This window comes from Notolepis coatsorum (genome assembly GCF_963971535.1).
Source record: "Notolepis coatsorum genome assembly, chromosome: 2".
In the NCBI taxonomy this organism is placed as follows: Eukaryota; Metazoa; Chordata; class Actinopteri; order Aulopiformes; family Paralepididae; genus Notolepis; species Notolepis coatsorum.
This window is the reverse complement of record NC_140166.1, coordinates 166,876,577-166,895,048: the sequence shown is the minus strand read 5'-3', so window position 1 is coordinate 166,895,048 and position 18,472 is coordinate 166,876,577. Positions and strand designations below refer to the sequence as shown.

The 18,472-nt window shown below is 45.7% G+C and overlaps 1 protein-coding gene across 1 annotated transcript; it reads right to left on the bottom strand.

Annotated features, from left to right (window-relative positions):
- Window positions 1–15,770: 15,770 nt before the first annotated feature.
- On the bottom strand, window positions 15,771–18,433 carry gadd45ab (growth arrest and DNA-damage-inducible, alpha, b). Its single transcript, XM_084338052.1, has 4 exons — window positions 18,273–18,433; window positions 17,723–17,824; window positions 17,236–17,449; window positions 15,771–16,619 (listed from the first exon to the last, which is right to left on the bottom strand). Exons 1-4 carry the CDS (start codon window positions 18,326–18,328, stop codon window positions 16,506–16,508), a joined length of 486 nt encoding a protein of 161 aa, XP_084194178.1. The 5' UTR covers window positions 18,329–18,433; the 3' UTR covers window positions 15,771–16,505.
- Between the last annotated feature and the right edge of the window lie 39 nt (window positions 18,434–18,472).

The window sequence follows — 18,472 nt, the reverse complement described above, 5'->3', positions numbered from 1 at the left end:
GCTCATGGAGGAGAGAGTGGGGGAATAAAATTAATGACTGTGGATGAGAGCCTTGACATTAAGTGGTTATAGCTACGGCTGTGGGGGTGCTGGAGACATGATCCAATAGTCGTTTATATGCATGAGTCTCCTGAACACGGAGAGACCAGTTCCAAGTCGATCGGCAGTTTCTCCGCCGAGCTATAGTCACTTTTTCGCACCTACTCCCGAACTACGCATGCACGCAGATTGATGAACCTAGACTCCGTGGGCAATCTGCGCATGCATAGTTCGGGAGTAGGTGCGGAAAAGTGACTATAGCTCGGCCGAGAAAGTGCCGATCGACTTGGGATTGGTCACTCCGTGTTCAGGAGACTCAGTCGTATAAAAGTATATTGGATCATGTCTCCAGCACCCCCACAGCCGTAGCTACAACCACTTAATGTCAAGGCTCTCATCCACATTCATTCATTTTCTCCCCCCGCTCTCTCTCCCATGATTTCAGAATACCGGAAGTGTTGCGGTGGTCTATAGGGGGGGAGTGGTTGCTAGTGCTGGCCACACTTCCAGGCTCTGCCTGCCAAGAGAGGCCTGGAGAGATTCACAGCATAATAAGTTACTAAACTCCTACCCGCATGTCAGAGCAAAACAAAAAACAGGAAGTAAACGAAATGCGATACCGAGCGCGGGGGGGGGGGGGGGGGGCTCTTTCGCCTAGAGGTCCCAGTTCGACGGCATTACAGATCACACCTTTAACGCTTCTCGCCTTACAGCCAACCCCCCCCCCCTGTACCTTCTCCCCACGCGGCCAGTTTCACGAGCACTGATAAGGGACGCGTTCCACTCTCAGTCAGATAGGAGCGACACCGGAGACCACCAGAGAGACAATAGCCAGGAGAACTCAGCTGTGGCCTCGAGTGGATGTTTGTGTCGAGGCTCAGTGGTGAGCGCTGTAGTTATAGCCTCTGTCCAGGCCTTCCGCTGAGAGGTTCCTCACTCTCTTATCTTCCCCGCGGGCGTTAAAGAAAGCCACTAAATCTTTGGACCGTTCACTCCCTAGTCTTTCAGCTCTCTGTCCCTTGGTTGTGTCAGCCCCACCCCCCGACTTTGGGGAGGGGGGAGGGTAGTTATTCCAGTTTGTCTGCTACTGATAACGAGAACCCCACTTTGTAAAACTGTCCCAAAGATAACAATCCCTGTTGCTGAGCCTGTGAACCTCACACTGCCCATCACAGGATGGGAACACGGAGGGGGTCGAAGGTCATCGGCTGATTTACGGCCTCTACACATGACGTGTTTTGCAGACAGGGCATTAGAGGGTATTTCCTTTCTTAGGCAGAAATCAGTTCAATATTCATTGGGGCTTGTGACCGTTACAGCAGTTATTTATTTGTAAACCTTTTGAGAAGCAACAACCAACTTTACACATACATAGGGTTTTTAAAAGTGGAGCATTTTTCTTGCAGGTTTCTAGTGTTGTTTATAGGTTTGGGATTTTACAAGTTGATGCAAAATGTCAATCCGAATTCCAGTTAGCTATTTCCACAATGTACTTACCATATAAGAATGCCATCTATTTATATCTGAGACAAGGACGTCAGATGCCGATAAGAATGCTTGCTAGGAAATGTAGATTCCCTTTGGACCCTATATGTTACAGATTTTCTCATGCATTTGCCTTATAAATGAATCTATATGTGACTTAACTTGCAGTAGATCTCTTGATAGCATGCAATATTATGTATAGTACTGTAGATAAACCAGCAATATGAAATACGATTGCAGATCATGCTACATTCAGACATGACCCTTTAATGAGGTATGCCTTACAATGATGTAAAAATACATTCTTTCCTCTGGTCTGTTCGCAGTGAGACAGTGAGAATGCGCAGAACACACGTGTAAAAAGAAGGAATCCACGGCCATCAGTGCCATTTCATTACCAGCAGTTGTACTAACACCAAGCAAACTACATAAGAAGGAAGGGTCATCACCTCACTGTGTAGCGCAAGGAAGCACATTGGTGCCAAGTGTAGAAACGTTCAGTTTGGCCGACATTGAGTTGAATGGGATCAACTCAATGTTGCATTATTAACTAGATAGCGTTTGATAATATATTGGTTGGTGTATATTTCCTCAGATAGCTTGTGTATTTAGAATCGTAATACAGGCTGCAATAGAACTGGCCCCAATGTCTGGCACCGAGCAGAGCATAGAACGCTGGTATTGTGAGGTCATGATGACCCTTCCTTATTTTATTGTTTCCTTGACCAACACCAAGGAAATGCTCTTTTTTTTGTATCACCAGTACTTTCCCAGTGTTTTAACGTAAACAGTTCAGGCTATTCCTAGAAGTTCTCTTACTTCTTACGCAATTTGCAATCTGTCAACGCGTAGAGACTGTTATATGGGTTTGAAACATTCCATGTTTACTTCAGCTCTCGCGATTTACTCGTTTGATCATGTATGTGCGCGAGTGGCTCAAGATTGAGTGACTCAAAAGAGTTCCATCTATATGTATTAGCGGCTGTGTGTTTGTGCTCGCGGCCCCAAAGAGCTCAGTGAAGACCAGGGGCCTTAAATGAAAACGTGGTACTGTGCTTTGTTTACGGTTTTTCTTTTAGTCCTGATTTGTCGATTGGATTTCAGTGTGTATAGATAGAGGTTCTACCAGGTCTACCCCAGGTTCTACCAAGAGAGGTCTGGGGAAATTCACAGTAAGATAAGTTCCTAAACTCCAACTCACAACAAGTCAGACCAAAACAAAAAAGTAAACAAAGCGCAACACCAACCAGGGTTCCATTGCCTAGAGGTCGGTGACCGTATTGCGGATTCTACCTTTAAATTGTCTTGCGCGTCTCCTGTGGCTGTATTTATTCACATCTATATGTCTGCAATACTTTTTCTTGCTCTACCTCTCCATCTCTAGTGCATTGTGACTGCTCGACTATAACCTCTAAATCAGGCTTTGGAGATTCAATATCAAAGCAAGAAAAATATGTTTTTTATTTTATAGTATTTTATAATATCTTTTTTTTACATCCAGACCTGTCACTTAAGAAATGGTTAAAATCCTGAAAATGAATAAATATTCTATATGTATGGTGAGGACTGAAGTTAATGATATTCATGAAAAAAAAATTGAACAATACATGAAAAAGATATGTTTTACTGAGATCGCAGTTTCGGTCACTAGGGAGACAGTTAGTGGGTTTATTGAAGGGTGACTGGAGGGTTAAAACACATTTTTTAAGGATGTTTTCTCAGAACCCTATTTTAGAATTTTACCACCCAATCATAGGGTCCCAACGTGAGATCATAAACAATTCTAATTGGGATTAAATGTTTTGATATTGGCAAACACTGCAACAAGGTAATCAACTGCAATCCAAGCCGTTCCCTAGCAACACAATGCCATTGAAACCAGCCAGACGCCATTGATGTACTGTTAAGGAACACACCAACTTTTTGGGAAATTTGCTTATTTGCCATCTACCCTGGAGTTAGACAAGCACATACATACCCTTTTCTTCTCTGTGCATGCATTAGGCTTAGGGAACAGCCGCACCGTTAGCCTAGCTTAGCGTCATTCACTGGAAGTAGGTGTGCCAGTGTAGCCTAGTTCCCAACAGTCACGAAATACACTCAAAATACAACTCCAAAACGTTCCTGTAAAAATGTTGTGACCTGTGTATTTACCATGTGGAGAAATAAAAAATAATAATTAGACATTTTCGTTTTCCAAGCAGATATATACTCTGAACAATTGTTTGCTGAACCACTGCAGTGCAGTGTATATCTGCTTAGAAAACGAAAATGTAAAAAAAAATATATATATATATATATATTTCTCCACATGGTAAATATACACAGGTCACAACATGTTTGCAGTAAAGTTTTGGAGTTGTATTTAATTTTAATGTCATTGCCATTGAGCTTGTACACCAGAAAGGGTGTTTATAATGCATCCTGGTGGAGTAGATGACAAACGTCTCATGGCAAAGTGTCAAGTGTAAGCAGCCAGGATGTGAGTCAGCAGCTTAATAACCAGCCCAGGGCCTTAATGAAGTATTCCTGCTAATCTGATGATTAACTACCTTTTCAATCACACTCTCCAAGTGCTGTTGACTAATACTGTGAATAACTTAACACAAGGCCCATTTGGTGAAGGGACTATATCATTCACTTTAAATTGTGTCATCATAATATGTTATAAAAGAGCATTAACATTAGTGGACGGCACTATTTAAAGTGAGTGATCATAACGAAAGGTTATCCTATAACCTAGTTATATGAATACTGGTTGAGCGTCTCGCTCTTCACCATAATGAGATATCTCTTATCTCCTAGCACCTACTATGCTCACGAACAAACAATTGCACTCACATGCACGTGACCAGGCCACGCCCCCGCATCCTACTATATGACGCACCGCCATTGGCTTGAGACGCCAAGCGCCAAGCAGGAAACGTTTCACAAGAGGGTGGCTGAACAATGTAACGCCCTCAAAAAAGTTTCGGATGGTGTCGACCACAGAAGGGTCAAGACCCATCCCCTCCAGACTCACCCCCTCAACAGCCAAACCATCAGTGGCTGTTCCAGAACAGGGAACAGCCACAGAGACCCGAGGGCCCGCGATGACCAAGGAACAGGCCACGGCGGGGCTACCAAGAGCTGGATCAGGACCGGGGACCACACAGCCGTGCCCGGTCCGGCACGATTAGGATCAAAGTCCTGTGCTCCCGACGTATCCGCTCCAGATGAGCTATCAGATGTATGGGGGGGAGCGCATACAGAATCCCGGAAGGCCATGGATACATCGAGAAGGCATCCACCCCCAAGGGAGGATTGTCCCCCTGACTGACCGAGAACCATAAGGGGCACTGGTGAGACTGTCTGATCGCAAACAGATCCACCGTGACTTCCCCGAACCGGTCCCAGACTTGTCTGACTATGTCTGGACATAGTCCCCATTCGTCGGAATGTGGACCGCCCCGCGACATCACATCCGCGCCCACATTCTGCTTGCCAGGGATGTAGAGCACCCTCAGGCTGCGCAGATTGAGAGACGCCCATAGCCAGAGCTCGACCGCCGCCCGGTGCAGACGGATGGGGCGTACTCCACCCTGTCTGTTGATATACGACGCTGTCGTCATGTTGTCCGTCCTGACCAACACGTGCTCGCCCACCACCAGGTGGCCGAGCCACTTGAGGACCAGAAGGCCCGCCTTCAATTCCAACACATTGATATGCAGTGCAGACCGGGTAGCATGGCACGTCCAGCTGCCCCCTACTGCGTTGGTCTGACACGTCCCCCCCCATCCCGTGAGCGAGGCGTCGGTGAAGACCGTGACGTGTGATAGCCTGCTGCCCATTGAGATCCCGCTGGTGAGGGTACCAGTCCTCCCCCAGTGGTCGAGATCCCCCAGTATTGACATGGGAACCTTCAGTCGTTTCCACTTGCCTCTCACCAGGTCTATTTTCATACTGGAAAACCACCTCTGTATCCTCCTCATGAAGAGGAGGCCAAGAGGGACCACAGAGTGAGCAGATGCCATCATACCGAGTAGGCGCATCACAGACAGCGCCGTAACCGTCCTGCCAGGACGGAGCCCCCTGAGCGTGTCGAGAATAGCCACTCGCCGCCGCTCCGAGAGGGTTGCCCTCATGGGCCTTGAGCTTAGAACCAAGCCCAAGTACTCCACCTGTTGACTGGGAAGAGGAGTACTCTTCTCCCAGTTCACAGCAAAACCCAGACTGGTGAGGAATTCCACCACCAGCCTGGTATGAGACCTGGCGACCTCCTCCGACCGGCTGAGGAGCAGAATGTCGTCGAGATAGAAAATAACTCGTATCCCCTGATGACGTAGAGGCTCCAGCGCGGTCTCTACGCACTTGGTGAATGTGCGGGGGGCCAGAGAATAGCCGAACGGCAGCCTCTGGTATTTGTACGCTACACCCTGAAAGAGGAAGCGAAGGAATTTCCTGTGAGGAGGGAAGATCGGGATGTGAAAGTACGCATCCTTCAGGTCTATGGAGGTGAACCAGTCTCCCACTCTGACAGAGCTTATCAGGTGTTTGACGGTCAACATCCTGAACCGCCTCGTCACAATCAGCCGATTGAACGCAGACAGATCCAGAATAGGTCTGACACCTCCCGATTTCTTGGGCACCAGAAAATACCGGGAGTAAACGCCACACATCGCGTCCTCCCTTGGGACCACAACGATGGCTTGCTTCACAAGCAGAGATTGGATCTCGTCGGCCAGAGCTGTCACTGCTGCTGACCCTGACAACAAGGTCTGCACCAAACCTGAAAACGGAGGGTGGGGTAGCGCAAACTGCAACACAAGCCCCCGCCTCAGCGTTCTCTCCATCCACCTCGACATATGGTACTGCTGTAGCCATATGTGATGATAATCCCAAAGCGCACCCGCCGCCACTTGGCGCTGGTCCGCCAGGAACCGTAGATAGGTGGCCCGGTCCCACCCGCTGTGCGTTGCCAACCCTGGACCCGCCAACCGCGCGAGCAGGGTGTCTCGTGGAGTCGGGACATCGGACCCTGACACTACTAACGAGGCAATCGCACCCAAGGGGGGACCCCGACAGAAAGGGCCGGTTTGATACGGGGGAAGCTGACGTCACACTGGGTGACAAAAACTCCCCCACTGAACACCTCCCCAGCATGGATCGCTGAGGAACTGTTCTACAGCTGGACATGCGAGGTGCGAGGACCCCACACTGCCCGATAGGGTGGGTTCCTACACACCGTAGCCCTGCAGTGATATTACTACCACCCAAATCACGAGCGCCTGCCTAACCACTGCCGGTCATCCGGCCGTGGGAGGCACTAACGTGATACCCGGCCTGGCGAAGGCGGGGTTGGGGGAACCCGCGCTGTGCCCCAAGAGGCCTTGAGCTCCCCCGCTGACAACCTTTGTTGTTGACAGACATAACACCAGGCTCACCAAACACAGACACAGAACGTGTGGCGTGGGAGCCACTTGACAGCACAACATTCTCACGGACAGACCCAGGCCTAGCCATCAACTGGGTGTCAGCCCCTGTCCCCATGAGAAGCGAAACGTGGGGCCCCTTGCGCTTCATTGAAGGCACGCGGCCCGCAACCAAAGGAAACAAATCAGAGCCCTTATCCCGCTGGTATTGGGGGGGGGGAGTGACCGAAGAGCGAGCTAGACACAGCTAGACGGCAATGTTTTTTTAGGGCGTGCTCATCTAATGTAGCCGATCCCTTGGCCGCCAAGGCTGTCGGCCTTGCGATCACCTGTTTTCTTTGTGTCCAGGGTACCTCAGGCGGGGGAAACATGGCCGCTGGTTGAGGGCCTCGCCACAGTCGTTGACGAGGCCGCGCTCTGACCTCTGGCTGCGTGGTGCGAGGCGGTGTGGGGCCCAGGTCAAATACCGCCCGCGTTTCCGCGGCAAGACCAAAGAGTCCCTCTGCGGAAAGGGGAGCCCTCAAGGGAAGACTGCCCCAACCAGAGATGCCTGTGAATAAGAGTTGATAGCATCCTGATCCTCCCTGCGGTTATAACCCCAAAAACACGCGCAATGTTTTCGGCGTCGGCTGGCCCTACAGCCCCACTACCCGACACCATTGTGGACAGAAAAACAGTCAACTGAGCAATGACACTGGTCGCTGCTAAATTCCATCCTGTGGCGGTATAAACTTCATCAGCCCATACCGCCACCTGCCAGGCCAATTCGCCCTCAGGCGTCGGCTTCCGGGTGGGACACCGTTCAACCATGCCAGGGCAAAGGATCGATGCTACCTGGCTCTCAAGCCAGCGCACACCTGCCTTGCGCCCTGTTGTCAGCCCATTCACCCATAAAAGGGGTAAATAAGCCTCAGCAAAACCCCCCACATTAGATACCGATTAGATACAGATTCAGCAATGAACCGGTTAAGAGGAGGGAAGAGAGGTGACAGCCCACGGCGGGGAACAAAGGAACAGTGACCCAGCATCGTAGCATTAGCATTAGCCACGCGCTCCAGGATAGCTGGGAAAACATCCAACTCAGAGTCATGACGACAACGTTTACCCAGATATCCTGCCCCTTGCGCCAATACACAACTCGGTTGTCCCACGGGACAAAGAGCAGTATCACAAACGCTAGCATTGATGCCTGGCAGCGCAGGCCCTACCTGTGCGCGACCTAGCCCAACAGCTAGCCGCCGCGCGACGTCCGTCGATCGGCTGTCACGAGACGAGGAAACCCCAGGCCAGGCCCGATGCGCTGTTAGGATGTGCCGAGAAGATTCCAGGGGCTGGCGAATCTCCGGCGAAACCCCAACATTGTGTAATTTCTCTCTGCATTTCATAACAACTAGTTCATGGAGTGCACTGCAGCGTCCATGTTGGAAACAAAAAAAGAGGAAGGTATAGTGTGACCATGTCCGGTGTCATAAAGTAGGACGTGGGGGCGTGGCCTGGTCACGTGCATGTGAGTGCAATTGTTTGTTCGTGAGCACAGTAGGTGCTAGGAGATAAGAGATATCTCATTATGGCGAAGAGCGAGACGCGATTGGCCAGTATGATAATATAACTAATTGGCCATTGTGAGATATCACTTTCTTATTGTCCAATTAAAGCAGCAGTCGTGTGGCACTAATTGTGCTTTAATTCTGCAGGCCGACTATTTGTCTCCATATGTCCAACTTTGAAAACTGCCTGAAATCGTTGCTATCAGGTGAAAACCCTGTATCTCCAAAAAGGGTCAACTCTCTGAGGATTTGAGGCTTTATTAATGAGACTCACGTACAACGTAGAGAAACCATGTGAATGTTCAACTCAAGTAAACACATGAAAATCACCAATGATACAAGATTTTCACACGACGGTGACATTATGTTTATGCTGATCTAATCAAACCCAAACTCTGCATTCCTGTCTTACCACATGGCTTCATCCCATTGGATTAAAATGAATGTTGTTTTGGTTGCTGGTGTGTTTGATTTAATTTTTGCCAATGATGTCAATGATTAGCCTTTTTTTTTACAACTGTATTATACTTCATTTCTTGCATATTACATGTTGAGCATTTAACTAATAAGTGCTTCTGTAGGTACAGTTTTGTCCATGTGTTCCCTCTCCTCATGTTTTGTGGAGGCTAATAAATGTATTGCAAAACAAGTCATCCAAATGAGTTTATATTTGATATAAAATACAGCCGAAATCCACCCTAAAACAGATTTTCTAAATATTATTCCTCCATTTACATCTAGTCATTTCACTGACGCTTTTACCCAAAGCAACATACAATTAGACCTATCGCAAACCCGCCCTCTTTTCTTCATCCGCCAACCACAACGTCCCTTATTATTAACTAACTTGTGGCTTCCCTTGAAGCAATGGTTATGACTGGAGAATCGAGAAAGGAGGGCAGGGTTTGAGATTGTGTACAACAAAACCAGTCAACAATAAGGAACTGTTCATCTAACGGTGCCATACTCAAGTGCCTCCCTTGGAGTGCATAGTAAGCACAGATAGTAAGAGGAATTAGAATTACATCGAATTTGGAATTACATGAGAGAGTGTTTGGAAAATTATGTTTTCAGTCTGCAGCAGAAGATTGAGTGGGTTTCAGCTGTCCTGACAGTGGTGGGAGGTTCATTCCATCACCGCAAAGCCAGGCCAGGAATAGCCTGCTTAATATCTAATCTAATTCTTAATCTCTTTAATTATTACAGATTATGAATTAGAATTTGTATAAGTATGTGTAATGAGGTTGAAACTGTGCAATGGTAGCCCCATGGTGTAAACTCATTCAGTTCGAGGCTGTTGGAGGACAGGTGCAGAGTGCAAAGTGCCTGCTAGTACCTAGTGGCCACCATTACATATTATGCACACTACTTAGGGTCTAATCTATCTGTTGTCATCACAAGGCAAAACCCGCTCGATTGACATAAAACCTTTGTTCAAGTGCTTATAAACAAACCTTTATTTATTTATTGTGCATTTCTGACTTGGGAGATACTTGCAAATGTTCTCAGAACAGGACTGAAATTTGATGTGCACACTAATGACCCCAAGAGGAGGAAAACCATTTATTTTTGGTGACCCCATGACCTTTCCTCTAGCTGTCCATGACATCTTGACGAGCTGGGTGCACATAAACACTTTTGTTTGCTCTCACTTCTGCGTGTGACTCTTTCTTTTTCGCCCCCGAGCAAAAGGGCAAGGTTGTTATGTAATGAGCCTTGTCCATCACAGTGGCCATGTCTCTCCTCTTCTCAGCCGTGGTCGGTGTGATGTTACACCCAGAACCAGGTCAGCCCACATTCGTTGGCCCACTTTGATGTAATCATCGCTGCAGTCAGATGATTGACTGGACTGGCTTTGCTATCAGTTTGGTGAAGAAGCTCTTGGTTAAACCAGTAATCCAGTATGCGGGAACAAAACAAAACAGAGGTCATTCAATATGTCACCTATTTTGGCCTGGTGCGTTCCACCTTGGATGCCAGTAAGGCTTTTGTCAGGACTGCTTCTGTTTATGAAATAGAAAGGTGTGCCCAGTAGAGCGCAAATCTCCACCAGGCGGTCAGCCACACATTTCTTCTCTCTCTCTCACACAGAGCAAACAAACACGCCTACAATATTTAACAAATGCAGATGCCATCTATTACCAAATTTACCATTCATTATAATTTTACTTACTTTTTGGTCGCTTTCACACCAGAGCTGTTTGGTCCGGACTATCGGACCAGAATGCGCAGTCGAACTCTGGTGCGGACCAAACACGCAAACTCTGGTCCGCCAAAAAACATAGGTCTCGGTTCGCTTCATCGGACCAAACGCGGACCAAATATAGGAAGTCACCTGATAAACTGTGTATCTTGGGTAGAAGGAAGAAAAAAACACTGCGGCGCGCGGCATTCACTGCAAAACAAGCACACTGTAAACATGTCTCGTGGACAGACTTGGGCGAATGATGAAGTGAAAGCCCTGATCGACATATGGGCAGAAGACCAAATAAAACAGCTGCTTGTGGGCACTCACAAAAACAACGAGGTGTACAAGTTGTTTAGCGAGAGGATGGCGGTAATGGGTTATAATCGAACGATGGATCAATGCCACGTCTCTTCTACTATCACGCTTCTTGCGGCTGTTTGTGTTTTCGCGGATTTCACTTCCTGAAGGGGAGGGATTTCCACTCTCCATTGTGTCCAATAGACGAGCGCCCTTTTTGACCATGTGACATTGTTCAGAAAGTTTGGTGCGCTTGACAAATTGCAATGTGAATGCAGACGAACCAAATGATGAATGCAACAATGTTGCAACTTCACCACCAGAACCGCATCGAGTCCACCAAAACTATATGTGAAAGCACCCTTACTTAGGCCTTTAAATTCCCAAAGGAACATAGGCCGTTGACGAAGCTCCTCCATCCTCTTCGGTCTTGTGCCCTCCGCTCCAGATCTTGCCAGGACAGCCCTTCTTTCTTCATCTCCTGTTCTGTGGTTCTTCTCCATTATCACATTATCACATTATTACACTAGCACACTATTTTACACTAGTACACACTATTACACAGTGTTACACTATCACAATGGTGCATGCATTCAATGTCTCAAATACTTTTGGGTGATGTAATTTCGATTGACTTCATGACTGCAACTACTGTACTGTCCAAACATTCTTCAAAACAAATGTATATGATTCTTCGTCTGAAGGATTCATATCATATTGACTCAGAACATGGCAGAAACAAAAAATAACGTGCATACTTCAATCCATACTAACTCCCACTCGCAGAAATATTTTTGGAATTTTATTGGAGGAGCTCCGGCTGCGCATTCTTACACTTGTGGAAATTCCACAGCCTGTAGGAACGAGGGCGAGATCAGTAAGTGTCGACCGTGGTTCATCACGTTCCCCCCGCTGTACCTGCACTTTACCTTCACCCACCTTCACATAACCTCGTTCCCAGGGTGTAAAAAGTACCCAGAAATTATACTTAAGTGAAAGTATGGGTACCGTCTCAAAATCTTACTCAAGTAAAAGTCAGAGTATCTGGCTAAAAACACACTTGAGTAAAAGTTAAAAAGTTTCTACTTTTAAATGTACTTAAACTAAAAAGTTTTAACTTTTTTCCTGACTATTCTTCTGATAGCAGGTGTGGGACCATGTTGGAAACAAGTCGACAGACTTTCACATGTTATCCTTGTACCCCTTGTTTTTATACTTTTGTATAAATTGTATGTACTAAATAAAAAATCAATCAATCAATCATCAATCAAATATCCCGGCTTTCTAGTCTTGCACAAGGACCAATCAGCATGGGTATGGGCGGGTTAATTTTCCATTGATGGGGATTTGATTGGCTGTTTTTAAATAAAGTGCGGCCGCAGGATTAATAACGTTAACGTTAGTTCGGCCAGAGAAACAAATATACTAATTAAAATGGTTGGACCTGTGAGATTTGTACTTTGTAGGTCTGCATTTTAAATGTAAGGAGTAAAAAGTATGTTTTTTTTCTCTGAAATGTAATTGAGTAAAAGTACAAGTATACAAACCTAATAATACTCGAGTAAAGTACAAATCCCCCAAAACAGTACTTAACTTTTGTAACAAAGTACAATTATTCAAGTACTTTACACCCCTGTTTGTTCCCTACAGCACGTCCGGGACCTTCCTGTCATCACGCCCCAACATAGATGATCTTCTACATCTTGACCCGGTTCTTCTCCTCCAGCTGCTGCGTGCTGCACAGCGCCAGCTGATAATAGATATATCGGCAACATCAGCGAGGCTCTGTTCTTTTACCTAGAGTGGACAGTCCACTCCCTTTGGTATATTTATACCTTTTATTGAAACAGCAGGAAGGCTGATAGGGGAAACGTAATACGGGAGATGCAGGATAAAATGTTTTCCGGCTGGACTCGATCCAAGGTCAACAAAAACTCCATGCACACACAACTGCTTAGCGTTCGGCCATAGACCATCACCGGAGCAAAGGGGGAATACCACCTGTTTCAGGAATTCACATTCTGTATGTGTATGTTCTTCCCGTTCCCTACTGGGACGGTTCGGTCAGTAGCATTTCTTGCAGTGGTGGAAGAAGTACACAGTTCCTTTAGTGGAAATACCCAGATAAACGAGTACTCTGGTCAAAGTAAAAGTATGCATTCTACTACATGATGTTTGTGTATTCCAATCCTCGATCCATTTACCTCTAAAGGTCATGTTAAAGTGGTATGTGGTCCAGTTATGCTGCTCTGATTAGTGTCCTCTTGAAGTTGACAGGCTTCAAATGTGAAAGTATATAATCTTCTGCCATGTTTTCTATGCAAAGTATTTTTCTTCAAAGTAATTAGTAACAGATGGGATAAATGTATGGAGTAAAAAGTACAATATCTCCTTTGAAATGTAATAGAGGTATAAAGTTCCCTAAAATGAAAATACTCACATAAAGTACAAGTAGCTCGAAATCGTACTTAAGTACAGTACTTGAGTAGAAATACTTAAGTTAATAAACAAGTTACTTTCCACCACTGATTTTGTGTGCACACACACCACTCACCACAGAGAGAACCATCCTGATCAACGATGTAACTGGGATGTATAATCTGGGGCTGCTCCATAGACGATTAAATGAAGTTATGCTTTATTGTGCCCTCGTTGTCTGCATTTGATCCTCCCTAGCCACTTAGGAGCAGTGGGCAGCCACAGTGCGCCGGGGGACCGACTCCAGTTGTAATACCAGTAGCTTAGCCAAGGGCAACGGCAGGCGTGTGTGCCTAACAAGGAAGTCTGGGAGGAAACCCACACAAACATAATAAACCATAGAGCTATATAATATATATAGCATGATAGTGACTTATTATAGTGTGAATTCCTTCAGACCTCTCTCGAACTCTGAGGTGCCGCCAGCAATAGCAAACCATCCCCTATCCCCCGCTCAACTCCAACTCCAAGACCCAAAACCAAAAAATTTAAACAATGTGTGATACCAACCAGGGCACTTTTGCTTGGAGGTCACTGCTTGACGGCACAACTGATTCTACCTTTAATGAGAGACTTGTTAGTATATCAAACCTGAGCTGTACAGTATTGTAGAAATAGCATAATATGTTCTATTTTAGGGTGGATTTTCCCTTTATGACACACTCTCAGTCATGCGTGACCTGACCGCTAAATCAAACATGCATGCTGTCAGTCCAATTGTTGCTCCTACATCTATTATGTGGTATTTATTGAATATAACATTCCAGACTCAAGATTTGATCATGTCTCTCAATGTAGCTTGTAGTTGAACTAGGCAGTGGTGGAAAGCAACTTAAGTATTATTAAATAAATACTCAAGTACTGTACAATTTACTTGAGTATTCTTTTTTACTAGTTACTTTGAAGAAAAGGATTTTGCATGGAAAACATGGCAAGATTATATCCTTTTAAATTTGAAGTCTGACAAGTTCAAGAGGATAATCAGTGCACTAGCACAACTGGACTACATAGCTCTTAACATACTGTAACCTTTAGGGGTCAATGGTTCAAGGGTTGAACCCTCCCAAGCACTGGAATAGTAGAATTTTGAATGGAGACTTTTACTTTTACCAGAGTACTATTTCATCTGGGTATTTCTACTTTTACTTAAGTAAAGGTACTGTGTACTTCTTCCACCACTGCAACTAGGCTACTTTTTCAAAGTAGGGGTATTTCGACAAAACTAATACTTTTTTTAAGTAGCTACGATTTAGAAGCATTTAAATGCATTTGGTAAACTTCAGTTTTCTCTCTCAACAGCTTCACATCAATGCGGCCGGTTAGCCACATCCCTGCTTACGTTGGCTATTAATTAGGACTATTGTGAGTACGTCATTGGTCAGAGGAGTCCCTTTATTCACTGGGGCTATTTTTAGCCTTGAAGTCAAAGTACTGTACAACTCTAGCTGCGGAGCTCTGAATAGCCCTGACTCATACATCCATTGTTTCACCAGCCTCTATTTAGAGGGCTTTGTCCCTCCCTACTCAGTGCGAACACCAATGGGTTCTGGTGTCCTCTAAGGGCTGGAAAATGTTATTTCCCCCCCTTCCCTGCAGCTATTTTTAGTTTACGGTTATCCTTCAATCTTTTTTTTTTTGTGCATTAAATAGAAGGCCATGACCAATGGGAATTGGCTGTGACACCAATCGCTCTGCTGGTCAGGAAACAAGTGGGAATGCTCCAGCATGTGTGTCAAGGTTGTCTTTGGATGAATCAGACGCACGGTCTGGAACCCTCATAGCTTTATCTTGTACTTGGGACATGAAGTAAGCAAAGAGTATTTATCTCTATGGCACCGGTTTCAGTGCAAATGCATTGAGACACACCGAGCATGCAGCAGAATTAGGCCAGAGCTTGTTACACATAATTTTGTCCTGTGGTTCTAGAAAACTAACCGATCCATCAGGTCACTACATTTTGCATATTCAGAATGCAGAAAAATTGCAACAGACAGCATTTGGACTACTACATAAAGCCTGGCTCTGCCTTTGTTGTTGTTGGATTCAAGAGAGGCAAGCAATAGGAATAACTACCTAGATGGTCTTCTAGAAATGTGCTGAATAGACTAGGGTGACATGCCAGAACAAAGCCCCACCCACTGAATTTGTGGAACCACAAGTGTGCTTCATATAGGCCAGCTAGGCCAATGCTGTTGTGAGGGGGCATGGATTGTTCTTCTGAACCCAACGTCACGCCGGTCTACTTGTGCTGTCAGTTCACAATAATCACACGCGATGCAAAGCTCGGTACCGATCGGAAATGACAGTCCAGGACAATTGAACAGCTGTATGTTTTGGTTTGATTTATTTCTTTGAACTTATGAACAAGGTAGTATTTCATGGAACTATGAAAAATAAATACGATTCATTAAATTAACAAGAACAAATAAAAAACAAACAACAAAGGTTAAGTGAACAAGTCAGAAGACCGCTTCGCCCCTTATAAAAACAGCCTGTTAAGACTTTCCCTTTTGAATCATCAAAACATCAACTTGCGAAAAACTTTAAATACCACAACATATTCTAGGTTTGTTTAGTTTCAAAAAGTATAGGACTTTGGTCCACTTTTTCCGTGAGTAATTCCTTCAAGCTGAAAGCCCAGTGTGTCAATCCAGTCTAGTCCTTTTGAGTCTTTTCCTCTGAGGCTCTCTTGTGTCTGGATTCCCACTCCTGCGCTGCCTGCACTCACCACCACCACCACGTGCGTCTGTCTGCTGCTCACATGATTCAGCTTCCTGTACAGGCTGCTCTCTTCTCGGCAGAGAAAGGCTGACACTCATAACGTTGTAAATCCTGGAACCCAGAATGCGGAGTCACTCCTCCCTTTGGCCCCGAATCCACTCCCGGCGAGTTTAAGTCAGAACGTTTTCTTTGTCCTCGTCGTAGTTTTTCCACCCCTCCCCGTTCCTCCCCGTTCTTCTGCGTAGGCCAGTTCCAAGGAAGTCCCAACAGTGACGCGACACAGGTGTAGTGCAGTTTCCCCCGTTGTGCACACAAAACATCCAAGAGTCCTTGTCCGGGTCATCGGTCGGGCAGGTTAATGACGGGCACCCATTGGTCCAAACACCGGCTGTCTCTGCAGAATCTGTTGACTTTGCTCAGTGCAGGGTCCTTCCACGAGGACGACGGAGGGTTCTGGAGAGAGGAGGGACAGTCAGTTAACTACCGGGTTGCATTATGAAATATACATCAGACACAAAGTAGGAATTCATGTCAAAGTTCAGAGTTCTCTGCGAATACTGGCATTGGGGGTGAGAGTGAGCAGCGAGGAAGTATCGACACAAAAAGCATGTGCAAATTCTTGACTTCTGCTTTCACCGTGTGAGGCCAGCATTCACATGCTCTGACAAAAGGTTCTCTTCTTGGAAAGCGTGAAGAAATACCCCACAGGAAGGCAGCCCTTGGCTCTTAGTAAGTAGAGTTACTGGTAAGACCTGCCAATTCACTAGAAACGACACACTGAGCTGACCTGACGGAAACTGGAGCTGACTAAATGTGAATTGAGCCATAATAACGGCACCTGTGAGATTAACTTCAACAATGTCATGACAATAAAAAAATGTGCCCACAAAGAAATGAATAACAAGTCCTCTGAATTGAGCAAACTCAGCCCTTGAGTCAGTGAAAACTGCCCCATGACTCAAGAGAGGCCCAGATAATGAGGTGGGGGGGGGGGGTAACGCGGGCTACCGGTAAAGTAGAGCACTACTACTGTACAGAAAGATAAGTACACGTGAATAATGGCACTCACGGTAACTAGCACACAGTGCAAATCCATGGGCTCGCCTCCTGGTTTCACTCCTCCGAGGATCTCTGCCAGACGCCTCATGTTGCTGATTCGCAGGATGTTGATGTCATTCTCACAGCAGAATGCCTGGATCAAGGTGAAATGAATCTGAAGGGCAACATCCTCTCCGTGCTCCTCGTCTGTGGCCAGCAGGCACAGGACCACATTGTCTGGATCCCTGATGACGACAAAACAGGAAGGCGTTAGAATAAAAAGACAACGTGGGATTAACATTATCCGAGCCTGCTAGAAATTACCCCGCCATTATATCTAGCTTACTCCATCTGTGCATTTCAGAGAAATGATAGCATCGTTCTCTCTAGGCTTACTCCATCTGTATATTTCTGAGAAATGTTAGGTGATAATCACATTGGCCTTACATGCCATGCACCTCATAGTACTGGTGAGCGTTAAGATAAACTATATCTTTCTGGTTTTAAGTTTAACTTACACATTCAGGGACTTTGCAGCCTCGTAGACTCCAACAGTGATGCAACCTTGAGGTAATGCAGAGCTGAGGACTTCCTCCAATGCCTTTGTCACCGTTTCCATCCTGAAGGGTATCAAAGAATAGTTGTATAACGTTATAGTTAATCAGTAAAACACAATAGGAGCAAGAAAAAACAGTTAGCCTCAAGTGTTCTACAATAAGTTAACATCAGCTACTCTGAATAACGAAGAATGTACTGTGTTGCATACAATTTCCCTTTTTCTTATTTAAAAAAAAAAAAAATTACATCCAGACTTGACTGGTCATCAAGCTTTTAGAACAAACGGTCACCTAAACTAGCTTGCAGACCGCACGAAGAAACGATGCTAAAAACGAAACTATTAAAAGTCTCTCAAAAAAATTTGAATGAGTTAAAACACAAAGACACCCATGAAAGTAGCACGCGACTAGGTTCACGTTAGCTAACGGTGTCAGTATCATCCCAACTTAGAGCACCGAGCTAGAGACGATGAAATGTAGTTAAAATGCAAAAGTATAACTGGCGAATTACCTTTCTGAAGAGTTGTCTCCACCGGTTTCTTCAAAAGTCATATTTATATTACACATCTGATCGGACAGGTGTCAAGCGTATTTCCAGAACAATAATTGTCCTCTGCGTTGTTCTCCTCCTGTGTGTCTGTCAGCGCGTGGCAGGTACTCCTCTGCTCTGCAGTGATCTGTCAGTTTGCCTCGAGCTCCCGGTGAGAACCA

Bases quoted from the DNA above. Each gene is read 5' to 3' on its own strand.
- gadd45ab (XM_084338052.1), bottom strand. From the start codon at position 18,328: ATGTGTAATATAAATATGACTTTTGAAGAAACCGGTGGAGACAACTCT. The intron at 17,450-17,722 runs GTAAGTTAAACT...TGTCGTCATCAG, and splicing joins GCTGCAAAGTCCCTGAATGT to GGATCCAGACAATGTGGTCC. The intron at 16,620-17,235 runs GTGAGTGCCATT...TCCTCTCTCCAG, and splicing joins TGCACTGTGTGCTAGTTACC to AACCCTCCGTCGTCCTCGTG.